Source organism: Palaemon carinicauda, chromosome 42 (genome assembly GCF_036898095.1).
Source record: "Palaemon carinicauda isolate YSFRI2023 chromosome 42, ASM3689809v2, whole genome shotgun sequence".
NCBI lineage: Eukaryota > Metazoa > Arthropoda > Malacostraca > Decapoda > Palaemonidae > Palaemon > Palaemon carinicauda.
Window position 1 is genome coordinate 23,689,164 of NC_090766.1, and position 27,868 is coordinate 23,717,031.

At 36.7% G+C, this 27,868-nt stretch overlaps 1 protein-coding gene across 1 annotated transcript in view; it reads left to right on the forward strand.

The window, feature by feature from the left end:
• Positions 1-555: 555 nt before the first annotated feature.
• LOC137633302 (aspartate aminotransferase, mitochondrial-like) overlaps positions 556-27,868 on the forward strand; it is a 32,505-nt gene continuing 5,192 nt past the window's right edge. Inside the window, exons 1-6 of the mRNA XM_068365524.1 lie at positions 556-740; positions 8,853-9,009; positions 17,739-17,867; positions 21,865-21,948; positions 24,017-24,154; positions 25,630-25,773. Of these exons, the coding sequence (XP_068221625.1) occupies positions 661-740; positions 8,853-9,009; positions 17,739-17,867; positions 21,865-21,948; positions 24,017-24,154; positions 25,630-25,773 (732 nt within the window). The 5' untranslated portion in view covers positions 556-660. The remainder of the gene's footprint in view (positions 741-8,852; positions 9,010-17,738; positions 17,868-21,864; positions 21,949-24,016; positions 24,155-25,629; positions 25,774-27,868) is intronic.

The following is a 27,868-nucleotide window of genomic DNA, read 5'->3' on the forward strand; positions in this document are numbered from 1 at the left end:
GGTGAAGTTGAGTATTCCAAGATGAACTTGTTCTGTACAATCAATCTCTCTCTCTCTCTCTCTCTCTCTCTCTCTCTCTCTCTCTCTCTCTCTCTCTCTCTCTCTCTCTCTCTCTCTCTCTCTCTCCCCCCGTAAAATTTCTGAAATTAGCTGTTACTCGACATTGTAATTTTTGGACTAATAGTATTATAATATCTTCAAAAGGTTTACGGAATTTATAATTCTTATTTATATTTCATTACAAATTTTGATAAATTACATTCCTCAAGTCTGTAGTTAATAAAGTTTGAACCTGTGACAATTCTATAAGACAATAAGTGTACCTGGTTGCATGGTATGTCAGCCGTATTATTCGTATAACAAACCCATATCCAACATTTGCAATAATTGCACATTGTTGAATTGAATTTTTTGCTATTAGTTCATCTTCTATGTGAAGAAGATCATCACCAAAATTCACACACAGGGAAAAAAAATCTTCCTAGCGCATTTCTAGCGCATTTCTAGCGCACTTCAGACCTCAATGGCTAAATCAAACTCATTTACGTGCAACACAGTTGGCAACAGTGACTGCAGACGAGAAAGTCCTGCGGTCGAAGTAACATCTCCGTCTCTTTTTAAGTGAATTTTCGTCAACCCTCCACCAAAAGTACAGCAAATATGGCAGTCGGTGGCACTCGAACTTTGAATCTTATGCGGCAGAACTTGGGAGTTATCCAGAATGTGTCATCGAGGGCCAGGTGAATATTATTAAGGTTGTAAATGATGGAGGAAATTGTCCTGTTGGTACTGTTTTTTACGCAACCGGTTGTCAAGCACAAATGGTTCTTGTGTCAAGGACATATAAAGGTCGACTATTTATGATAACATGACAGGTAATGAGGCAGACTTTCTCATAACAACGATATTATTAGTAATACGAGATATGCGGACGATTAGATCATTTTATTTCTGTTATTGAAGTTGCAAGGCAGCTGTTACAGGTACCTTATGCCCGTCGTCTACACCGGTAAAGCATGTAACCTGGTAGGGATAAATTACGTGAGACCAAATTGTTTCAAAGAACCTGGTTTTATGGATTAGAATTACGGCATTAAACTACGCGACATATTTCTATCGACGTCTGCCATTTCTACCCGAAATCGTTACCGTGATTGGAAATTATCGGTAAAATAGCCTGGGACAGAGTAGGAGCCTTTGTAGTTCGATGGGACGCCCCCCCCCCCCAAAAAAAAAAAAAAAAAAAAAAAAAAACCGTTGAAAGAGAAACAGACGCAAGAATACACCTAACTTATGGTTTCATACAACCCTACCTAGGTTGGCCAGAACACCAGCCACCCGTTGAGATACTACTGCTATTATTATTATTATTATTAGCCAAGCTACAACCCCAGTTGGAAAAGCAACATGCTATAAGCCCAAGGGCTCCAACAGGGAAAAATAGCCCAGCGAGGAAAGGAAATAAGGAAATAAATAAATGATGAGAATAAATTAACTATATATCATTCTAAAAAACAGTAACAGCGTCAAAACAGATATGTCCTATATAACCTATTAACAACTTCAAAAACAGATTTGTCATATATAAATTATAAAAAGACTCATTTGCTCCAACTTTGAACTTTTGAAGTTCTACTGATCCAACTACCCAATTAGGAAGATCATTCCACAACTTGGTAACAGCTGGAATAAAACTTCTAGAATACAGTGTACTATTGAGCCTCATGATGGAGAATTAAGGCCTGGCTATTAGAATTAAATGCTTGCCTAGTATTACGAACAGGATAGAATTGTCCAGGGAGATCTGAATGTAAAGGATGGTTAGAGTTATGAAAAATCTTATGCAACATGCATAAAGAACTAATTGAACGACGGTGCCAAAGATTAATATCTAGATCAGGAATAAGAAATTTAATAGACCGTAAGTTTCTGTCTAACAAATCAAGATGAGAATCAGCTGCTGAACACCAGACAGGAGAACAATACTCAAAACAAGGTAGAATTAAAACACTTCTTCAGAATAGATTGATTACCGAAAATCTTAAAAGACTTTCTAAATAAGCCAATTTTTTGTGCAAATGAAGAAGAGACAAACCTAATGTGTTTTTCAACAGTAAATTTGCAGTCGAGAATCACACCTAAAATTTTAAGAATCATACAAATTTAAAGAAACTTTATCAATACAGTGATACCTCGGTACTCGACCATAATCCGTTCGAGATCCGTGTTCGACCTCCGATTTGTTCGAGTACCGAATTTTTTTTCCCCATAAGAAATAATGGTATATATTCTATTCCGTTCCCAAGCACTCGAACAGGCCCAAAATATTAATAAAACGTGTACCTAAACAACAATAATTATCTAAATGTGTATGAAATTGGTCAGAAAATCCTATAAAACAATTTTAAACCATTTACTGTACTAAAATAAAACAATTTTAAACCATTTTCTGTACTGTAGTGAACATACCTTTGAGCAGCGGTTCGATGGCATACAGGGATGGATGTGGAGAGGATGGAAGGGGGAGGTTACTGCTTGGAAGGAGAGTCCCCTTCCATGATGTGGCGGGGTAGTTCTCCTTCAGGAGTTGTTTCTCTCTCCAATGAAAGGGTGGGCAGATCTATTTCAGGGGTTTCTTCTCTTCTTTGTCTCTTCTTTGGAGGAGAAACAGGCTTTGATGTAGCAGCTTTCTTTTCTTTTGTGAAAAACTGGTCTATTGTTAATTGTTTCTTCCTCCTCTGCAGTATTCTTCGAAAATGATGAATACCTGTTCTATTACGAAACTTTTCAAACCAACCCCTGCTCGCTTTAAATGTAAATGAATCACTTTCACTGGTACTCGGACTTTTCTTCACTAATTCTTCATAGATATGCAATGCTTTTTCACAAATGAACGCTTCACTAACACTTTCCCCGGCCAACTGTTTTTCTTTAATAAATATTAAAAGCAACTTTTCCATCTCCTCAATCACTTGTGGCCTTTGCTTAGTTACCGCCGTAACTCCCGTTGCAACATTCGCCTTCTTAATCATTTCTTTATGCTTTAAAAACGTAGAAATGGTCGACTTCGCCATTCCGTATTCTACCGCTAAATCGGACACTCGTACACCATTCTCATATTTCGCTATAATTTCCTTCTTCAACTCGATCGTTGTTCGCACTGTTTTCCTCTTCTCCTTCCCCTTAACACTCATTACTTTCTTGGGACTCATTATGAAAGCTAAAAAAGCAATTAAAAGCACTGAAAATCACTAAATCACAACGAATGCTGATCGCGCGTTGTCTGAGTGACGCTCTCGAGAGAACTGATGCTTCCCGAACAAGCGAGAGTGGCCGAGATGGCGCGATCATCACAAAGCCCATGCGGTCGTCACGTGTTCGGCTGGTCGAGTACCGAATTTTTGGTCGAGCACCGCAGCAAAAATTTCTCGAAAATTTTGGTCGAACTCCGAATTGTTCGAGTATAGAGTCGTTCGACTACCGAGGTATCACTGTACTGAGAATGTTAATTGGCCATTTGACTGGTCAGACAGTACTACATTGAATCCATCTCTCTGGTCATGGCTCATTTTTCCTTATCCTACACATACACCGAATGGTCTGGCCTATCCTTTACACATTTTCCCCTTTAATCATACACCTGACAAGTGAGATTACCAAACAATTCTTTTTCACTCAAAGGGTTAACTACTGTACTGTAATTGTTCATTGGCTGCTTTCCTCTTGGTAAGGGTAGAAGAGTGTCATTAGCCGTGGTAAGCAGCTCCTCTAGGAGGTCACTTCAAAATCAAACCATTGTTCTCTAGTTTTGGATACAGCCATAGCCTCTATCATGAGCTTCCACTGTCTTGGGGTAATCATGTTCGAGAGTACACTTGGGCACTATTTCTCATACTCTTTAGTTTATTTAGGAAATATCCTTTTTAATGTTAATCTTCTTAAAATATTTAATTCTAATTGTTCACTATTTTTCATTATTTACTTTACTCACTGGGCTATTTTTTGTGTTGGAGCCTTTTGGCTTATAGCATCCTGCTTGTCCAACAAGGTTTGTGGCTTAGCTAGTGCTGATAATAATATCCTCACCTACTGAGCCTTTATTCCCCCCTTTAAACTACCATATTCGTAGCTTACCCTGATCCAACGAACTACGTTCATCCCGTAGGGGAGAATAGTTTATTTTCTTTGCATATGTCTCTGAAAAGAATATTTGAGTAGGCGGCCAAATGTAGGAGTTTGATATACTTAACCTGTATGCCATTCAGAGATACCTTGATGTTCGACACGTAAAATCATGACATTTTAGGTTAGTGTAGGTACAGGTGGGACATACTACCCTTACCCTTTGAGTAAGAACACAGCCTATGGATAAGCTTGGGGTAGAACAGTAGCTGTTAATTGTTATTTGTGACTATGTGTAAAGATTTATGTAACCTAGGACTGTGTATATTGATACTGACCTTCAATAGTGATAGATATTAAACTTTTAATGGTATTTATAGCTGTTAGATTGGCCAAGGCACCAGCCACTTGGTGAGATACTACTGCTAGAGTTATTGGATCCTTTGACTGGCCAGAAAATGCTACATTGGATCCCTCTCTGGTTAGGACTCATTTTTCTTTTGCCTACAAATGTTCAGTACTGAATATTCTGGCTTATTCTATACATATTCTCCCCTTTCCTCATACACCTGACAACACTTTAGATAACCAAAATATTCTCCACTCAAGGGGTTAGCTACTGCACCATAATTATTCTATAGCTACTTTCCACTTGGTAAAAGTAGAAGAGATTCTTTAGCTATGGTAAGCAGCTCATCTAGGAACGCTCTCCAAAATCAAACCATTGTTTTCCAGCCTTTGGTAGTGCCATAGCCTCTGTACCATGGTTTTCCACTGTCTTGGGTTAGAATTCTCTTGCTTAAGGGTACACTCAAGCACACTATTCTATCTGTTTCCTTATCTTTTCATCACTGGGCTATTTTCCTTGTTGGAGCCCCTGGGCTTATAGCATCCTGCTTTTCCAACTAGGGTTGTAGCTTAACTCGTAATAATGATAGTAATAGTAATCTCTGTAGGAGTCAAGTTTGAGTCATTGGGCTGGTAAATCTCATCCCTTTAATAATAACTGATAGTACTGCCTTTTCTTTCATGAGGACCAATACTACACAGTAGTCTTGAAGTTTCCTTCCAGAAGTGACCAAATTCTGGAACGATCATCCCAAGTAAATACTGTAGTTGAATAGGCAGAACTTCAAACTTGCTGATTTTTTTTTTTTTTTTTTTTTTTTGAGGTTGGCACTAGTCGTATTTCATAGTTTGTTACTTGTAAATTTGATTGTAACTTAATGTATTTCATTGTTTTGTTATTTCTCATGTATAATTGTTTTAGTTTGCCATTTCCTTTCTACACTGTGCTTCTTTCCCACCGGACCCATTGGGGTTCTAGTATACTTTTCTAACGAAGGTTGCAAATTGGCAAGTAATGATTTTATGCAGTCGATACTTGATGTTCATATTCCGTATAATCCCTTGTCCACCAGTTTTTATAATCTATCAGGTGAAAAGTATTCTTTCCATCCTTGCTCGATCTGGATCTGCAAGTAAATATCAAGCAATGAGTTTAAGTTTTATGCAAACAGGTGTGATACATCGCAAACAGGTGTGATGCAGCAAGAATCATGGGCTAGGGAAGAGAGTATTTATAGCCTATGATAAATCTATTTTTAGTGGGCTGAGCAAATGTGAATTAAGCTTGCCTGGTATTTTTCCTCATAGCTAGCAAGAGAGGTGTGGTCAGGGTAGTTGGCAAGCAATTCAGGTAGGGGAAGGGTTGATGAGAAGTAGGATCATCAGCAGCATTTGTTTGAAAGAAAGCACAGGTGAATGTGCAGACGAATATAAAGAAATCAGCAACTTTGATTTTTTAACCCTTTTACCCCCAGGCTTTTTGGAACTTTCCAACCCATAACCCCCATGGATTATTTTTTTTTTCAAGCACATTTTGCAGTACATGTATATATTTTTTAAATTGCTCTAACAGTCTTAATTTTTGTCATAGAGAGGTCAGGTTGGTCTCAGTTTCTTGGAAAATGCCTGAAGTTTCTCAAAAAATTATCAAAAATATGCAAAAATAATTGTACATGGCAGTTTTTTGCAAGGACGTACCGGTACGTCCATGGGGGTAAAGGGATGTGTTTTGTGAAACGTACCAGTACGTCCTTTGGGGGTAAAAGGGTTAACATATCTCCTGTACATCTCCCTCTGAAAGTAGTGGGACTGCTAATGAGGCTACCAATTGCATTATGTCGTGGAAGTTGGAAGTGGTGAGCATATTAACTGCAACAATTGCAAAAGAGGCCAGGGTCCTCTCATTAGATGACATGAAAGCAGGTCAGGCTTAGGTTAGTGAATCGTGACAAGTAAGGCAAGTCTAAGTAAGAAAAACTATAAAAGCACATGATAAAGACTAAAAAATTGCAATAGCAAAGCAAAGCAGTTATGAGTTAGGAAAAACTGCTGCTATACAAAATCTACAAAAACTACTTGGCAAAATGCTTTTACACTGAAAAAAGTTATTAGTAATGTATTGTACTGTAAATGGGGGAGTCTCACTGTAATGGGAAAACTTTGATACTGAACTGTGTGGAAATTAGATACAGATGAAGTATGGGCAGAAAAACTGCAGAAATTTTTGGTTTGAGAAAATTATAATTCTTGGAAAATATGGCTTGAAAACAAGTTGTGCAATACAATACATTATATTATATTAAGTAAATATCCCCCATAAAAATCTCCTGGAGAAAAGTAAACAATAACAAGCAAAGAATGCTTTTTCTCTGCATTTATTCACCCAATAAATGGGGTAAAGAGCTTGGGCAAACACTAGCAACAAACTTAAATTAAAACTTTCACTAAAATAGTGTATTTTGTTCTTCATTGGCAGCGTTTTAAGCATTAATAAAGGGTCTACTATAACCCTGCCCTTTAACTCCATACTTTTAAGCATTTTACTTTACTCTCATTCCTTGCTTTATAGTGCAACTGCAGAGTTTTCCCCTAGTTTCACTTAACACTGAATAGTCTCACTCTCCAGTGTGGGGCCATATAGCCCATATTCCATAATCCTTAATTCTAAAAAGTTTATGTTCAGGTCTGAGAAGTCATAAACTACATAAATTGTTACAGTATTATTATTATTACTATTACTCTTATTACTAGCCAAGCTACAACCCTTGTTGGAAAGGCAAGATGCTATAAGCCCAAGGGCTCCAACAGGGAAAAATAGTCCAGTGAGGAAAGGAAATAAATAAATGATGAAAATAAATAAACAAATCATTCTACAAACAGTAGCGACGTCAAAACAGATACGTCATATATAAACTTTAAAAATACTTATGTTAGCCTGTTCAAGATAAAAACATTTGCTGCAACTTTGAACATTTGAAGTTCTACTGATTCAACTACCCAATTAGGAAGATCATTCCACAACTTGGTCACAGCTGGATAAATGCTAATTCAGTGTTCAAAGGTCAACTGTTACTTGAAAATAGCTACATCTTTTGAAGCTTCTGATCCAAATGATATCTAGGTATCTGGAACCTTTATTACACTAAATAAGAAGTAAAGAGAAAAACGCTGAAGGAAATGATTAAGGAAGCTTATTCATAAGAATAAGTAAGGAATCCCTAGCTGTGAATCCGGGTCTCTCTCTCTCTCTCTCTCTCTCTCTCTCTCTCTCTCTCTCTCTCTCTCTCTCTCTCGCTCTCTCGCTCTCTCGCTCTCTCTCTCTCTCTCTCTCTCTCTCTCTCTCTCTCTCTCTCTCTCTCTCTCTCTCTCTCTCTCTCTCTCTCAGTAGTAGTAGTAGTAGTAGTACAGCAGAAAAGAGGGCGAGAGAGATAAAAAACTAGCACATGATCAGTAGCCAGTTCTTCACCTCTGGCTCTGATGTCCTTACATTGGGGGTGGGGGTTAAAAAACTTTGGATTGTGATAGTACATCTAGGGAAGGTATTATATTATTATTATTTGCTAAGCTACAACTCTAGTTGGAAAAGCAAGATGCTGTAAGCCCAGGAACTCCAACAGGAAAAATAGTTGAGTGAGGAAAGGAAACAAAGAAAAATTAAATATTTTAAGAAGAGCAACAACATTGAAGTGAATATCTCCTATATAAACTATAAAACCTTTTAACAAAACAAGAGGAAGAGAAACAAGACAGAACAGCGTGCCCAAGAACTCTAAACCAAGGCAGTGAAAGACCATGGTACAGAGGTTATGGCACTACCCAAGACTAGAGAACAATGGTTTGAGTTTGGAGTGTCCTTCTCCTAGAAGAGCTGCTTACCATAGCTAAAGAGTCTCTTCTACCCTTACCAAGAGGAAAGTGGCCACTGAACAATTACAGTGCAGTAACCCCTTGAGTGAAGAAGAATTATTTGGTAATCTGTGTTGTCAGGTGTATGAGGACAGAGGAGAATATGTAAAGAACAGGCCAGACTATTCAGTGTGTGTGTAGGCAAAGGGAAAATGAACCGTAACCAGAGAGAAGGATCCAATGTAGTACTGTCTGGCCAGTCAAAAGACCCCATAACTCTGTAGCAGTAGTATCTCAATGGGTGGCTGGTGCCTTGGGCAACCTACTACCTACTACATGCAGCTAAGTAGGGCTTATGATATCTAGAAATATTATATATTTTGTGTTGCTTTTGTTAACTTTTAAATAAAGATGGTTTCATCTTAATCTAACTTTCTGTGCAGTGTTATACATTGCAGAGGTTTTACTGAATGTCTTTTGTTTAAGGCTTTTGATATGTTTAGACTAACAATGGTATAATTTGCTTCTTTGTATAGCTCTTGGTGGAGTGGTGTTGAAATGGGTCCTCCTGATGCCATCTTGGGAGTCACAGAGGCCTTTAAAAGGGACACCAATCCCAAGAAGATGAACCTTGGTGTTGGGGCTTATCGTGATGACAATGGTAAACCTTTTGTCCTTCCATCAGTGAGAAAGGTTAGTCTTAAAAGCAGCTGTTAGAAAGTTTGTTTGCTATATTACTTTTATGTATATTCCTTCTCTTGAAGACATTTTTGTGATGCTGTATATTGACGTCCAGGTCACTGTATATTTCTGCATATAAGATGTCCTTTAGATATGACGGGTAAAAAATTATGGTCAATTTAAATGTATTTATCTCCTGTGTGAAATATAAGATGATTTGTAAATTACAAAAACATCTGTGCATGAGCTAGCTTTTTCAACAGTTATCCTATCAATTATTGGCTTTGCCAAGATAATTTTATTACAATTATGGTTTTACTATATAGTATCATTAGAAATTCAAAATAAACTGAATAACAAAGCTAATTCTATTTCATTTTTGTTCTTACATAAATACAAAACTGTCCTTTAATTAGGAGGTTGATACAAGCGCAGCTGGAACTAGGCTGTTAAAACTTTTAACGAGGTGTCAGCAATAACCAGCAATTACTGACTGGTGGCGGAAACCCCTTGCTGGCACGTTGAACAGTCACTTTGATTCCTGCCGCTGAATGACACAGATATGCCATTGACTTCTTTTCAAACTCTGCTTTTAAAATTTTATTTCTATGACTCTTGTTTCCCTTATCAAAACATGTGAGCCTCTTCCTCGGGAAAAGTCTCTTAAAGTTTCATGCTGTATCTTTTTACCGTTGATGATGATGTGTTATGCCTGTGGACTTAATTACTTGAAGAGGAATAAAACTTCAGCGCCTTGTGACATTCTTATTGGGTCTGAACTTGGGCGTCAGACTATTGTTCCGCCCTTGAGTCATACACGTTTGTAAATAAAACTATATTGGGACTAACGAGGTCTCGTTCCCGAAAGAGAGACGATATACATTCTATGTATGATACGTGCACTCTTGAGTAATAGATCTTTTAGACACTGAATCATCGCTAACCGATGAATGCATTACAGTACTGTACTTCGCGCAAGTAACCTTCTCAAACTAGATTGGAAAACCATGTCTTGCCAGACCTTCAGATACATGTGCCCAGCAACAGCTAACTCTCACACTAGCATACTTAACATTAGTAAGCCTGTGGCATGCACAACAACAGTGTGCTCCCACATTAGCGCACACAGTGACAGGGCTTCATGCGATCCCATGGATTAGCAAATGCCTCCTTTAGCGCACTCCCCAAGGGACAATATTTATTTATGTCCTGAACGCGGTATCCTGATTACCCGTGTTTTCGGTGATTGCAAAGCTATACAGTGATGACAAGCCTGCTCATTTGAAGCACTCGCCTTGGCGCAGTAGTGCGTTCTCCAATTCCCTTACCAGCCAGGGTACAACTTCTGCATGCATTCAGCCTATATGATGATGGTCACTGAACAGAGGGAAACAACTCTTGTACAGTAGAGGTGTTAGATCATACTCTGTGGTTGGTCTGGGCTTGTAGTCAGCTGACTTTGTACTCGCTGCCAGTCGGAAGAGAATGGGGCTGCTGCCCTTTCCTTTCCCCTTTTAGATCATTATTCCTTTACGTCCGATCAGTAGGAGTTTCATACAGGTCTCTCCTACTGTTTCTCTTTTTTGTGGGAGTCAAATTATTCCCAAATCCTTCTCCGTGGAAGAAGAAAGAGATGGCAAGATTACGCGTTACTTTATTTTAACCTCAGCTGTTTGCGCTCGCATGCATCTAGGCAAGCACCACCAAACATGGTCACGATTGTGCATCTTTTTGGGATCATTTGCTCACCCATTAGAGAGATACTAGACATGCTACTAGATGTATGCATGTTATTTAAGAGAGCACCATCTCACCTTTTCTTAATCACATGCCGCAACATTAACTGCTCGCCACATGCCACGTACCGTCTAACTTGCCTGTGATGAATCGCACACCATCTTACCTGCTTGCTATCGATCTCTCACCATCTCCCCTGCTCACAATCAACCCCGCCTCATCTCCCCTGCTCACAATCAACCCCGCCTCATCTCCCCTGCTCACAATCAACCCCGCCTCATCTCCCCTGCTCACAATCAACCCCGCCTCATCTCCCCTGCTCACAATCAACCCCGCCTCATCTCCCCTGCTCACAATCAACCGCTCACCATCTCACCTGTTAGTGATCTCACCTTCTTGCCAGAGCATGCTCATGTGGGAGAACCTCCGCTAGTGTTCTCATTTTTATTTGTAGTCTTATATAAGGGGATGCGCCTATCTATTCTTACTCATTCATATTACAGTACTTATAGCAGTCACTTGCTTGTACTCTTCTTGTCTATTTGTACACAAGGCTTACACAAGGCTCTTCGTATTAATGTGCTAGATTTATAGGCAGATTATGATTATTATCATCATTATTATTATTATCATCATTATTATTATTATTATTATTATTACTACTACTACTAGATAAGCTACAACCCTAGTAAGAAAAGCAAGATGCGTTAAGCCCAAAGGCTCCAACAGGGAACAATAGCCCAGTCAGGAAAGGAAATAAGGAAAAATAAACGATATAAGAAGTAACGAACAATTTAATTTAAAAAACGTTAACATAAAAACAAATATTTCATATATAAACCATAAAAAGACTTGTGTCAGCCTGTTCAACATCAAAGCATTTGCTACAAGGTTGAATTTTTTAGTTCTACCGATTCAACTACCTGATTAGGAAGATCATTCCAAAACTTGGTCAAAGCATGGAATAAAACTTCTAGAGTACTGTGTAGTATTGAGCCTCATAGTGGCGAAGGCCTGACTATTAGAATTAACTGCATGCCTAGTATTACGAACAAGATGGATCTGTTTGAGAAGATCTGAATGTAAAGGATGGTCAGAATTATAAAAATTCTTATACAACATGCATAATGAACTAATTGAACGTCTCTGCCAGAGATTGATATCAAGAACAGTAATAAGAAATTTAATAGACTGTAAGTTCTTGTCTAACAAATTAAGATGAGAATTAGCAGTTGAAGTCCAGACAGAAGAACAATACTCAAAACAAGGTACAGTATAATGAAAGTATTAAAACACTTAAGAATAGATTGATCACCAAAAATCGTAAGACTTTCTCAGAAAGTAAATTTTTTGTGCAAATGAAGAAGACACAGACCTGTGTTTCTCAAAAGTAAATTTGCTGTCGAGAATCACACCTAAGATTTTAAGTCATGCATAGTTAAAGAAACATTATCAATGCTGAGATCCAGATGTTGAGGAGCCACTGTCCTTGACCTACTTACAATCATACTCTGAGTTTTTTAGGATTCAACTTCATACCCAATAATTTGCACCATGCCCTATTTTAACTAGATCTCTATTAAGGGATTCAGCAATCCCAGATCTACATCAGGAGATGGAATTAATGCAAAGAGAGTAGCATCATCTGCATATGCAACAAGCTTGTTTTCTAGGCCAAACCACATGTCATGTGTATATAGAATGAAAAGTAATGGGCCAGGAACACTACCCTGAGGAACACCAGATATCACATTCCTATACTCACTATGGTGCCCATCAACAATTACTCTGCGATCTATTGCTTAAAGATTCAATAATGATGCTAAGAATCGACCCACCCACTCCCAACTGTTTGAGTTTGAAAACAAGGACCACATGATTAACACGGTCAAAGGCAGCACTAAAATCAAGGCCAATCATACAAACTTCCTGACCACAATCAAGGGATTTCTGTACAGCATTGGAGATTGTAAGAAGGGCATCACATGCTCCAAGGCCTTTACGAAAACCTAATTGCAAATTAGGGAACAGGATTACCTTCAGCAAACTTATTAAGATGTTTTGCCTTAAGACATTAAAAGACTGGCTCTTCAATATTTTCAACATCTAGTAGGTTACTTTACTCGGTTACGTGGATGAATGATAATGCCACCATAATGACATACGTTAACAAATATAGGCACAGTATCGCAGACGCTACGTCAAGTAGCGGTATCAGTGCATGAATGGGCAATCCATAATTCACTAAAACTTTTAGCCCCATTCATTCCTAGGAAGAAGAATGTCAAAGAGGACACGTTAAGTCTGTGGGGTCAGATTAGCCTATTCATGCCCAGGGAGAATTACAAAGTCTATTACTTATGTGGTTCCCTGATAATTAAAATTTTTTCTACAAGCCTCAACATGAAACTGCCAGGTTATTGCTCACCAGTCCAGACCCAATAACAGCACTTGAGGACATGTTCCAGCATTCATGGGCCGACCATGACATCTATGCTTTTGCACCCTTTTCTCCAAAGGATGATAACAAGGAGCTTTCTTCCAAAGACAACTCTAATAACTGAAATGGCTTCGAACAGAATGGTACCTAGGCTTTCTGCATCTATTTATGGAGGTTCTGGGAGAGCTTCCCATTGGCACAACCTGCTTTGTGAGCCCCACCTGCAGAGATTCCACAACTAGATGAAATCCCTATCATATCACAGCTGGAGGTTATTCAACTCCTCTTTCAGGAAGCAGACTTTTCAACTGAAACAGCACAAAACGTGTCGCGATGCCTTAGAAAATCCTCCATTGACGTGTATCTAGTGAAGTGGGCCATCTTTTGTGGTTGATGCTGTGCAAGGAATACTTCTCTTAGAGCTTCTATTCCACTAATGGCAGATTTTATAGCTTGCTTATGAAATGAAAGACCTCTCGATCTTTGCTTTAAAGGAGTATTGTTTGGCTTTGAGCCAGGAACAGAGATATAGTGGAGTGGATATTTCTCGATCATGGGAATTATCTGTACAGTACTTGTAAGGGGTATACTGTAAAGCAAACCTGTCCTCCAAGTTGGATTCGAGCAACATCTAGGGATGTAACCAGGGTGCTGCAGTCGTTGAAGAGATCTCATTAAAAATTAATGAGGTGACCCTGAAAAAGTTTCTGCTTGGCCTGTTTTCAGTGAAGCAGGTCGGAAAATTACACGGGCTCTTATTCATTCCTTCATTCTGAACACTAGAGGTAGGTCTTTTTAGCCTTTGTTCCTGATTTTGTTGTAAAAATGCAAAATCTGTCTGTCCTGGATTCCAAGTGTTCATCTTTTGCAGTATCTCAAAAGAACCCAAGCTGCAAGCTCCAGGTTACAGAACCTGTTCATAAGTACTGATTTGAAGGTTTAAAGGTCGCTCATGAATGGCAGAGGCAAGGGACAATGACAGTACCCTAGAAACGGGCCATATATACATATGATTAATGCCCAACACCCCCTCTCCAACCAAGCTGTGGTTAGCCAGTGCCAGGCAGTGGCTGCTGATAACTCTGCATGTAGTCCTATGGGCTCCCACAAACCTGCAATTCTTAGCTCACAAGGAGGGTGAAGTTGCAGACACTACAAGGGACTATTGAGCTTGAGCTTGTCTTGAACCACAGTCCAGTAGATTGCCAGGCAACGACAGTTCCAACAGCCTACCACAACCCTATAGAGTAAGGAAGTCACCAAAATACAATATCCTTTTGCCAACTGGAGACTTTTAACAGAGCATTACACCCTATATACCCCGGCACAGTAGAACAAGTCAAGGTACGTGTCCATGAGATCAGAGGAGTTGGTGCTATTCTCTCCTTTACAAAAAATCTTTGTGATCCAAGGGTTAGTTCCTGGAGTATGGTATAGAAATGTCAAACTACCTTTATTGCATTTTTTGCAGTAATGCACTAAGGTCTTTAGATGTTCAGACATGTGATTACTACTCAGCTCGTGGTGTAGCAGCCCTAGCTCCTTTACAGGGCCAAAAGTATTAAGTTTAAGATAGCGGTAAAAACGTAATTCTTGCTCGAGATTTGCAGAAATCCTCTGCAATTGATCAAACTAAGAAGAATCCACACTTACAGTAGGGATCCAGATGGAATGAGGACACGATGTCGCGAGATCTGATTCCTCCATTATGGAATCTACATCCATGGCCAGTCTTCAAGTTACACCAAAGTTCGCTGTGCGCTACACTACAATATATGGTTTGTCAAAGCCCCAGTACAGTACAAGGAATTACACTGATTTGATCCCATCAAAATGCCAAGAACAAAGCATTCTTGATGCATCATTTAGATGCCCCATGGGCTTTTTGAAACCCAAGGAAATGAAATACCAGTGCCTCCCACTACGCCAGACAAGGAAGTCATGATAGTTAAATACCTTACAGAATGCTCTGGTATGAGTTGCATCCTGGTTCTCACAGAGGGGACAACATCAAGATGGTAATGGTGAAGGAAGGCACAAATAGGATTCCACCAATTGGTTACCGATAAGGGCCCAGGCCCTTCAATGATAATTGTTCAAAAATCCCTATCTCACCTTTAGCTAACACTGAGAAAGAATCCAGTAACCTAAAGGTCCAGTCAGCTACTCCAGGCTCTTTCTCCTCTGGCAAATGTTTTGACAGCTCTCCTTTTGTTCACCCACAACTTGGCCCTCCAGATAGAGGGATAGAAGAAAATGCTGAAAGGATCACTGAATTTGGTTACTTCTGCAGCTTCTATGATTGAATACATGGTGATCAGTATGAAAAGTGACACAATGTTCCAGACCTACTTGCCAATTTTGCTCATAATTTACCAAAACTTGACCCTTAATGGCAAGAATGGAAGCAGCATGAAGGCTGCCGATAAGGTTCATGGACTACTATAATCTTCTCTTAAGAATGGCATAGTGTGCGGGGATTTGGTAGCCAGTCTTCATTCTTCACGTTTGGTTCCCCAGAACGTAATCCACACCGGCCTCGGCTGACTGTGTTCGGTCAATCATAAGAATGATGACAATTCTAGCCCTGTAGACTAGAAGGACACGTTACCTTCGGATCCATTTCCTGTGTCTTAGAGGAGCTTTACTAAACTTAGTCTTTGAGGAAAGTAGCTACCAATTGAAAGCCTGGTGCTTCCGACTGGTTACCACTTCTAAAGTGTTAATACTAGTCTTTTGAGCACTTTTAAATGGCACTCTTCTACTCATAGATCCTGGTGATTGCTCTCTTTTACTCTCCTACAAGAGAATCATGTTAGCATCGAGAGACACTACCTCTTGGCTCACTCTGTGGATTCAGACATTGAATAAGGTTCTTTGGACTCCCAAACAGTGGTTGGAATATGTGGGACAACTTTAACCTAAATCCTAGACACTAAAGCTTTTCTATGGCCAACTCTTTCCCTGTCACTGATTACTCAAGTCTATACAGTATAAGACAACAAGATTCAGAAACTAATTGCTCCCCAGCAGCCACAGATTGAATGGTACCCAGGTGAGCTGTTTATAACTTCTTTTATCGAGGAAAATTCCCAATTTCTGTGGTAGAGATACCGCTCTGTCCCCGATCCAAGATATAAACTTGATTCAGACCTGGAGAAGCGACTAGACTCCTGTCTTTATCTTTTGAGAGCTAAAGCTGCTTTGATCATTTCCAATAGTTCTCAGGTCTCTTAATTGGACCAACTCGAGCTCAGGTTAAAAGGTGACTAGCAGGGCAAGAATACCCCTTTATTCTTGGTAGGAGACACCACAACTATTCCTTCAATAGGGAAGAAAAGAGAGATCCTGAAATGCTGTTTCATTCTGGCTTCATGGGAACAACCTAACACATGCTCTCACGACGGAACCACCCTGGACACGATCACACCAAGCCAGAATAATAGATCTACCCTAGCCTTCAGAAGAACTTGTCAGAGGTGCAAGTGCTAAAGGCCAGAGTCTGGAAGCATCAGGCAACCTTTAAAGCTAGCTATCCATAGGAGTATACCCATAAGTCTTTGGATATGTTTTCATTGTGACCTGTGATAGATACTCAGCAGGTTATGTAGCTTAGCTCCCTATGAGACAAGAAGCATCTCGTCTAAGATAACTGTTGCAATGTTAGTCTAATTATTAGAGGTGGAGTGTCTGGCATTTTTCCTCTATCCCTTCCTTTCTCTGGGGGTGCAGCATTTGTTCCATTATTTGCTAGATTGGACGATACGGGTAAGCTTCCATACCGTGCAGCTGTTCTATACAAGTCAGTTATAAAAGTATCTCCCCTATCTTCCTTATGTTGGGGAGGATGGATAGAATGTAGGGTACATAACTCCTAATTGGTCATATATTGTTACTTCATATCCTTCCAAGGATATGGGTTTGTCCTTGACAGTCTGTCAGTAGACAGAAACCTATTTCCAACCTATGAGAATCTATTCTCAAGTGTTGGGAAGTTGTAGAATAAGTTTTACTTTCTACCTTAACCACCCTGCAAGCCCTAGATGAAGGTCAAACTGGCTTCTCAGAGAACTGGCTGCGGGACAGACCCTCCTGGCCATCCACCCCGCAAGCCCTAATTGAAGTTCAAAGTGGTTTCTCAGTGAAATGTCTGGGGGCCGGGCCCTCCCCGCCACCCACCTCGCAAGCCCTAATTGAAGGTCAAAGTGGCATCTCAGTGAATTGGCTGAGGGCTGGGCCCTCCCTGCCACCCACCTCGCAAGCCCTAGTTGAAGGTCAAAGTGGCTTCTCAGTGAACTGACTGGGGCCGAAGCCTCCCCACTACCCACCAGTAACTACTGACACCTCGTTATGAATTTTAACAGCCAAAGTTCTAGCCAAGCTGAAAGCATACTCCTATTAATGGAATCGGGTTTGTGTAATTAGGAAAAATACTAATTATTTTTTAAATGTTTGATATTTAAAAGTTGTCTTATATTGTTTGATATTTAAAGGTTGTCTTATATACAGAAAATACGATGAATTAAATGGTTATTAAGTTTCAGTTGTTATTGTTTGCTTTCAGGCTGAAGAGTTGATTGTAAGTCAAAAGTTGGACAAGGAGTACTTGCCCATTTCTGGTAATGCTGATTTTTGCAAGCTTTCTATTGGACTAGCTCTTGGAGATGACAACCCAGCTCTTACAGATGGATTGGTAAGTGTCCCGTGTGAATTTGTTGAATGTGCTTTTCATAGAAATAAATATGAGGCTAATCCATGGGTATTTTTTTTTTTTTTCACCAGAGCTTTGTTACTTATTTTTTCATTTGTTTTGACTGATATCATCCCTTTCAACTCCGTGTTTGTGTTTGAATATCCTTAGCTTTAAAAGTACTGATAAGGAACAAGTACAGTACCATATACTTGACCTCAGTTGTTTCTTTATGGATGAGCTAAAATATATGCTATACTTTAGGTGGTATTTTATGAATAAGCTGAAATATAAGCAAAGCAAAATGGTTAATTTTTTTATGAGATGAATTGCCACAAAATCTAAGGTCTTCACATCAAGATTTATGTCATCAATTACTTTTGGAAATGCCTTGGGTAGGAGAAAGCCTATACAGGTAGTCGTTGACTTAAGACTGATAGGGAACGAGAGACGTGTCGTAAGTTGATTATATCAAATTTAAAAAGAAGTTTCTGCAGATTTATTATGATGCATCATGATTCAGCAATCATCTGTAATATTTTATCAATGTTGTTTTACTGTATGTCACTATTTTTTTTGTTTCATAGGATATCATATGCTCTATTGAAGCATCTTTGTATTCTATTTTTCAATTTCGGAAGCATTTTAACAATCAAGAATTACTTCATATTTTGTGTACCTTTGGTTATGATCAGCTGATCTGAAGGTCCCACTACAGGTATACAGTCATGAATTATCAAGAAAAAAAAAATTCATTCATGGCACTCCATAATTAATTCCGTAATTTCTTAATTTATTCGAAATATCTTCACGATGAATATTACATCAGGACCAATATGTAACAGGATATCACAGTTTTCATACAATTTGTTTATAGCCATTATTATTAGTTCTCGCTCTTTCTCTGTACTTGTGTTTGTGCGCACGGGTAGTTCATTTTTAAAGCTTTATACAGTACAGTAGTTAATTTTTAGTTCATCATTAAGCATTCATATTTCATTGGCCATTATTGTTTAATTGTGGTTTATAAAAACATGTTTTTTATTTTTCAATTTCTTGAGCATTTTATTAAAAAACAATTTCTTTCGATTTACTATCGGTAGGTATCAGCTGATCTCAAGGTCTCACTGCCGTATTTCGATCATGTGGACATATAGTGCGAATAAAAGTTTTTTTTATATAATTTTCTCAACATTTGAAATCTCTTCATAATGAATATTGCATCAGCACCAATGTGGGTAGCACAGTATCCATAGTTCATTTATAGACCTTATTATCAGTTATCTCTCTCTCTCTCTCTCTCTCTCTCTCTCTCTCTCTCTCTCTCTCTCTCTCTCTCTCTCTCTCTCTCTCATATATATATTACTTCTTGATGATTTGATAATGGGGATAAGACTACTCAGTAATACACTGAAAGGAAATTGTTCGATTTGCCAGTGTGCCTTCCGCCATTCATATGACGTTACAGGACATTTGACATGATCTCATCAAAGGATGACTTGCAAAATATGTAAAACCCTCCTTTTTTTCTTGTAAGAAATTAAAGAAAATACTAACTTAGCCAAGCAAAAGCTTTTAATTTTTATAAATTATAAGAAAATGCATTATTTCTAAGAAAATATTTGTCCCATTAGTGTACTTTCTTTAGATAAATATTGATTTATTATCCGAGATGAAATAAAACTAGTTTATAATAAAATTTACGCTAAGTATTACTCATAATGGATATAGACATAGAAAAATACTTTGTATCGTTACTCGATACTATACTTCGATAATGGGAATACTAACACTTAATCATTAGCCTATTGTAAGGAAACCACACTATTGGCCACTCACTTTCTGCCAGTAATATGATGTCACCAGACATATTATATTATATGAACTCCACAGATATTAAAACGTAATGTATTTTTCACTGAAAATGGATACTGTATATTATCAATAAAATAAAATATTAACTTACCAAGATAAATCAGTTCATTTTTATAAGAGAAAATATTTCCAAGGAAAAATTTTCCTACTTGTGTACTATTTCCGACATACTTGTGACGTCATCACAGTGAAAAAAAAATTATCGTAAAGTTGAACAACCATAAGTCGCATAGATCGAAAGTCAACGACTACCTTTACTGAACACCGTAGATCAAGTTTAATCATCATTGGTATGATAAATTTATAAGCGAATATTTGCTAAATTAAGGTTGAAATTGCAAATGCTTGTTTAGAAGTGGTGGTGCAATATACAAGGAGTACTTTGGGGACCATGTGCCATAACTCCTATCCAGGATATTTCCCGACATAAGTATTGATGTAATCCAGGATATTTCCCGACATAAGTATTGATGTAAAGACACCATAATTTGTACAGCTTAGAACTGCATAAGGATAAGGGTTAAAGTGGAGGGAATATTTGATTTTGCTGCAGCTTTTATACAGTTGATTAATTAATTTTGTATAGTTCAAATTTTTAAAAATGTGGAGTCTTCAGTGCAGTATCTCATTCACTTTGTGTACAGTAAATATTATTTCAAGTAACCATATCCTTTATGTTATGTGTTAGCAGACTTTCATACAATAATGTTAAAAGTTTTTTTATCTGAAAAAATGCAAAGTTCAGATATTCTGGAATTGGCCAATATTTTATTATGAACAAGACTAGGTGACCTTTATACTAATCTAAAGTGAAAGGTACTTTTGAACTGTTGTATGGTACAGCAAATTATATATCAAATAGTAACATTGTGCATTGATAACCTTAATCAGCTATGAAATATTAAGTCATCCCAGAGATAAGACTATAAGTTCCAACGAAATGGATACACTGTTTTAATATTACTCTATTCAACATTTGATTTAATGGTAATATTTAAACAATGGTACATATTTGAAAATTCAATATTGTTACTTAATCACTTGATAATGTACTATAGCAGTTCATATTCTAGTTTTTTTATTTTTATTTATTTTTATTTTTAATTTGGACAAAGCTATTGGGAGACCTCATTCTTTCTGTCCCTAATATTTTTGTTGACTCGTCATGTCAGATGATAATTTTATTGTTAGATATTCATATCCTCCTTGTATCATAATCCTGAACATTAAATGATAGTAATGTTAGGGAAAATTTATATTAGGTATATTGCGGTACTGTGCTGAAAGTTTGAGAATTTTACTGTCTTATGATGTTTTGTGCACATGCTGCTCTCAGCCTAATTCTTAATGTGTTATGAGATGGTTAAGGTTTTAGTTTTTTTTTGACGATTATCAAACCATTAAAAGGATTTTTGTCATCAATTAAAAGGAATCATTTGAGGCACTGTCTACACATTTATTTTTTTTCTGGTGAAATAAGTCATTACTCAGGTAAATTTATGTATATAACCCAAAAATAGAGATACAGTGGTACCTTGGAGATCGAACATAATTAGTTCCAAAACCGCATTTGAGCATAGAGTGAATTTTTCCCATAGGAATGAATTGAAAAGCATCCAAGGATGCTCCTGTTATGGGCTGGTTTTACCTAAAGTTTACATTATAAAGATACAATAACAGTTCCTAAAAACAGAAACAAGGAAAGCTTTTAAGATAACAGAATAAATGAATGCTTTAAATATGTAATAAATGAACATGAAATTCACTTTACTTGTATTAAAGTAAGTGGCTGGCTTGAGAGGAAGTTGGTAGTGGTGTAAGGATTGCTTGAAAGAAGAGTCCCTTCTCTATAAATACATTGGGGTTCTTTTAGTTTACTTTTTTCTGGCACTAACAGCAATTTACATGAAATTTTTACTGAAAGCTGGTCGAGAGAGGATATGTTTTAAATGCTTCCAAAATTATTCAGTGCAATATTAGTAGAGAATTGTCTGCTTGCTGGCTACTGCCTTACCTAGATTTTTCTAAAAGAAATTAGTAATTCTGCCCATTTTTTCCATCATTGTATAGGTGTTATTCGAGACTATTTTAATTGTAAATGTTTATTGTTATTGATTTATTGCAGAATGTGACAGTGCAGGGTATTTCTGGCACAGGTGCCTTGAGAATTGGTTCCACCTTCCTTTCAAAATTCTTCCCTGGACCTAAGGTAAAGTACTGTCTTATAGGTAATTCTATTTGCTATATTTTTTTTTATATTTAATTCTATTGCTGTCCTTTCCTTCAAAAAAGCAAGAAACCAACCAGTTTATTTTTCCTTGAAAGATATTTCATACTAATATGTGTTTTAGTCTTGATTTATCATCCATATTTTTGAAATTTATTTTTAATAAGACTATGCTCTTACACCTTTGGAGAAAATCAGAATGAATGGGGGAGAATTTTACGTTACAAATACAAGTAATACCTTGGTGTACATAATTGATGTTAGAAGCCTTGACATAACCCAAATGTTTATGTACATCACACACATCTTATGAAGAAAGCTTAAAATGGCTTGTAAAAGATTTTCACTAAAGTATCAACAAACTGCAGAACTCCATGTTTTAGTCCTATTTTCTAAAGTATAATGAATGCAATTATTATAATTATTTTTCATGTGATTTTCTCATAAAAGGGCATAAGTATCATAACAAACTACTTATGAGTAGTGTAAACAACACAAGAATACTGCACATATTCTTTATGCATAACTCATTCAGGCATTAAAGAATTTAGGCTGTTTTAAACTTACTTTATAAAAATCATAAATTAAATCTGTTTTCAACCTTAATCTTGACATCTGCATGCTTGATCCTGGGGTCGAGATTTTGAGAGAGAGAGAGAGAGAGAGAAGGTGGATAATGAGATAAGTGAGGTAGCTGGTCTCTCATTAAAAATCTAGCCCCTTTTCACAGCAGCAGCTTTTCAGTGACAAGCATTAATAAAATTCTCCATTAAAATCAACTGTTATTGTTGACCATGGCATCCCTAAAACCAGTGCAGTCACAGACTCTTTTCCCTTTTTATATTTAACTTTTTTTTTTTTTTTTTTAAACTACATAATGCTTGGAATTGCTAATAAATTATGCTTGGGATCGCTAACACTATCCTGTTTAAGAGCCATTGCTAAACCAAAAAGATATGCTGTGACAGCAATAAGAATGCAGGCACTTACATGCAGTAAAGGTAGAATTGCAAATAGGTTCACTTTTATTTTGAATGAGAATCGCCAGCAGTGCTGCCACATGATGAGAAAAAGACGTATAGTTGGATATAATTTAGTTCAGCGGTCTGATATGTACTCTAGAAAAGTAGCGAAATTTGAAATCAACCCAGGGCAAAACAACATGAAGCACAATACAGTATAACTGTAGTATAGGAGTGTTCTTTTTTTTTTTTAATTACTGTACTTTGATATTAGCATATCTGATATGGCCTTATGATTTTATGAAGTTTGTATACATTGTGCATTTACATGCTGAGTTTTATTATATGCACTGTAATCAGACCTTAACATTTGCGGATTTGGAATTCACGAATTTGATTATATGTAGGAAGACCCTAAAATTTCATAAAGTTTTTTTAGTAGTCATCACTATTATACAGGGGCTTAGACATTTATTCCATTAACAGTATTGTATAAGGTCAGTCTTAAATTACTCCTATTACACATGAGTTCGCTGTGCTAATTTTGGCCTTTAATAACTTACGCTTGTATGTGTCATTAGTTAGGCACTCACGTAATTGTTAATGTGCTTTAACTGAGAAGACATATTGTAAGTGCTTTGAGGTATATAATACTAAATAGCACAGTAGATTCTGTTATATAACAGGAGGTCGAAGTTGGTGCTGGTGCTGTAAATGGAAGTGAATTTTCAACCCTTTGTTAATAAAAGCATATCTTTTCTTATCAAGGCACTTTTCTGTATTTAGTGTTAAATATTTATGAATGTTTTCCTCTATGTGGTGTTATATAACTAGATATTTTCCTGTATTTGGTGTTATATATCTGAAAGGTTTTCTGTATTTAGTGTTTTATAACTAGGAAGGAGTGTATTATTTGGGGGAAGTCGGTAGTTTGGGAATATCATTAAGGGAGCAACAATTGTTCTTGGATTTTCAACATTTGATGTGTGTCAATTACCTAACAACATCTGATGCTAAGGTCTGAATATTTTCGTATAGAAGTATTTTCCATTTTTAATGAAGGAACTTAATTTTTGCATTTGAAACAGGTTGTCTGGCTGCCCAAACCCACATGGGGTAACCACGTCCCCATTTTTAAGCACGTCAACATGGATGTACAGCAGTATCGTTACTATGACCCCAAGACTTGCGGCTTTGACTTTGCTGGTGCTCTAGAGGATATTTCGGTAAGTGCTATGCTCAGATTTCACTTTTTCTATTAAAAGTAAATGTCATATGAAAGATTTATGTTTCTTGTATTAGACCACAGTAAAACTGAAGATATACCTGCACACTATTAATGGTGCACAACTAAAGGTTATTAAAGTTTCTCTTGTTATACATGTCAGTTTCATTTAAAGATGGAATAAAAGTTTGTAATATATGAAATTGTTAGTGATTTAAGAGTTGAAAAGGTAATGATACTTGTAAATTTTACTGATGATGGGAGATGTATTTTCATCACATACCAGAAAGTACTGTATTGTAGTTGTGAACTTTGTAACTTCATAAAACTAGAGTTGGAGAGTAAGTCCTTATATGTGACAACATAATGGTTCAAATCTTTTACTGAAGAAAGAAAGATTGAATTTGGCGGGGTTTTTGTAATTCCTTGACATTTAAACTATTTTAGTTGACGTCTTGGAATTGCTACTTAATATCTCCCAGTTGTAATAAAGTATTATGAGATTTGATGATTTCAGAATAAAAGATCTTCAAATTTTAAGACATCAGTTAATTGAATACAGTACCTAATATTTTCAAAATATAAATTTCCTTATCAGTATCATAGATTTTCATCTTCATGTATTAATAAATTCTTGGCAATGTATAAGGGCTGATTTTTAGTTACTGTGGTGTCAAAGATTATTTTTAATATACAGTATTCCATTTTATAGTTTCAACAAAAATGGGATTTTTAGACCATTAAAAATATTTATTGTTGGAAATAGAGAAAAACTCCATGTACTTTTATGATATATCTTGGACACTGCTTACATCAAATAACAAAAAGTAAAATGAAGATTTTCACAGATACATTTGGAAGAAGAGAAACAAGGGAAATGAGAATGGTACAAGAGAATATTACATTTATTAAAAAACACAATCTAATTCATAAAACAAAAACAAACGTACACTGGAATTAAAAGAAGACCTAAGTAAATCTTGAATGGTTGTAGAGTTGGTCTGAAGTCCAAATATACTTAAATTCGTGATTTCCTCAACTAATTGGTGGATTAGGTTTTGTTGTATGTTTGCTGATTTCAGTTTTATTTTAGATATTTCACCTCTCCCAAACTTAGTTTCAAAATACATTGTTGGGTATAAAACAGTTTATATTTGTTCCAACTCGATATTACAAACCATTGTCCTTTACTATATAAAATAGAAAACGGAGAAAGCTTGTCCTAGCTTTCACTGTTTTCTATCTTCTATAATAAAGGACTCAGGTTTGCATAGTGAAGAAAAATTAAAATTATTGTAATTATTAATTTTTTATGACAGTATAAGCACAGTAATTCGTAGGTAATTGCCAAACTTCAAAGTAATTTCTAACACTGAAATGTGAAATTTTACTATTGCAATTTTTCAGACTGAAATAAATATTGGCAAAGTTTATTATTTTATTCTGAATGTCTACTTATAAAATACTCTCTTGCAGAACATTCCTGAGGGAAGCTTGATTATGCTTCATGCCTGTGCACACAACCCAACCGGTGTTGACCCCAAGCCCGAACAGTGGGACGAGATGAGCCAGCTTATAAAGAAGAAGAACCTTTTCCCATTCTTTGACATGGCATATCAGGTATGACCAAGTTGAATTTTTTTTTATCAGATTCATAAAAGTAACATTGAGGAATATCCTATTTATGCCTTTTACTCAGTAAGAGGGAGTTCTTCAGAGAAGTATATTTCGTATTACCCTTTTTGTTGTAGCTATTTACGTCATTTTACAGCAAGGTTATTTTTCACAGTAAAACTCTCCTTGTTGATGACCAGACAATCTGCTGAAACTGTCAAAGCTTTAAACATTTGTGAAAGTCTGTCGAGGACATCAGTAAATGGGTTGATAGACATGGTTGACATTTTTAACATCCAAGACTCGCTGAAAGGTGGAAGGTATTTTTTACTGTGAAAAGGAGCTGAAATGTTTAGGCATGAAATTGTAATTTAAAACTGGCATGGTCTCATTTCTTGATATTTTGTATGAAGATCCCAGCTTCAAGTAAGTCTGTCAAGGATATTCTTCTGCATGTAAAAGAAATCTATTTTGTTTATAATATTAGCCATGGAATATACTTATGAATTAAAAACCTACAGTACCTCTGTTGGGAAAAATTCTGTAGATGATAATGAATTACAGAGTAACTTAAAAAAGGAAGGAATTGGGTATATGGTACTCTACTTGTGTAGATTTAAATCTGCCACCAGTAACCCTTCTTTCAATGTCTGAAGAGAACCTGGTGATTTCAAGAGGTTCAGTGGGTCCAAGATAATCAAAGGTATTCCAGTTTTATTGAAATTAGTGAATTGGGAAATATAGATGTAGAAATACAAAAAGTTTACCATCTTCACATGCATCCCTGGATCACGCAAGTTTCCCTATCTAAATAAGACTTGCCCTATTTATAGGTTTCCTCCAGTTGCACCTGGTACTGATTGGCCTCCCAGGTCCCAGTGTGGGGCCATATGACCCAAGTTCATAAATCAATCTGTCCTTGCCAATATTAAAAGATTTAAAAGCACTAAGGCCCCTTGATTGCAAGTTTTGAGTGTAACTAAAAGGTTTAAGTTGTCAACTAGGCTAAGGCCCAAGCATACCTGCCTCGCTCTCTGTTATTATTATCATTATTATTATTATATGGTAGGTATGCTACTGTGTATTTTCATTTTAACAGGTTATTGTAATTTAAGCTCATTTAGACTTGATATATAAAAAACCAAACTTTAGTAATGAAATTATTTCTATATTTGCCTGTTCATGTTCCTCTATCAAAGCTTGGTTTGATACCGACGTTTCCCCTAAACTAAAAATTTTCTGTTTTCTTTCCTTTTAAAGGCTTAGGCTGCTAGTACAGTTTTCAGACAATCTGTCTCTTAATGCTAATAATTCGGTTTAGATCCTTTTGGGTTTTCAGTCTCGAAGTTAAAACTAATCTGTAACCTCTTGCCATCACAATTGAGTAGGAGCAACCCCCTGTGTATGAACATTGGTGAGCATAGTATAGAAATTAGATTATTATTAAAGTCTGAAAATGAACTTATCTAGCATGTGAGACTGTTAGTTTAATATCAAGGTAACCAATGTCGTCAAACTGTTCTATAACTTAAGCCTCCATATTGTATTCCCAAATACAGTACAACCCCATTATCAAACTGTACACCAGGTTTCTCTTCAAATAATGCCCAGCAAAAACAAATTTGCTATTCAATTAAACCACTGCTAAAATTACAGTAATTAAATGTAGGAGTGCTTTTGATGTGTACGAACCTTCAATTCTTTAACCTGACTTGTGTCCAGTTTTCTGTGAAGCTTTGCAATTTAAATTTTTAACAAGGATGTAGGAATTTTTTTTTCTTTAAAGAAGACATGTCTAAATCCTAACCCCACAAAAGAAACCATTCTCAGTCTGGAATATAGGTCGAGATAAAATAATCAATTATTTTCTCCAGAACTTAAATTATATGAAAGCTTTTAGTTCACTCATGTATTTAGCTGTTGCTAAAGCTAACTGGAAGTCTTGGGTATGAGATCTTTCAAAGGTTCAGATTCCAAACCATTTAAAATTAATAGTATTACCTCTAGATTCAAAATAATTGAACCAAAAGCTTCTCAATATTCAAAGGCCTAAATAATTCAGCAATAATAACCAAGGTAGATAATTTCAAACTAAATAGTT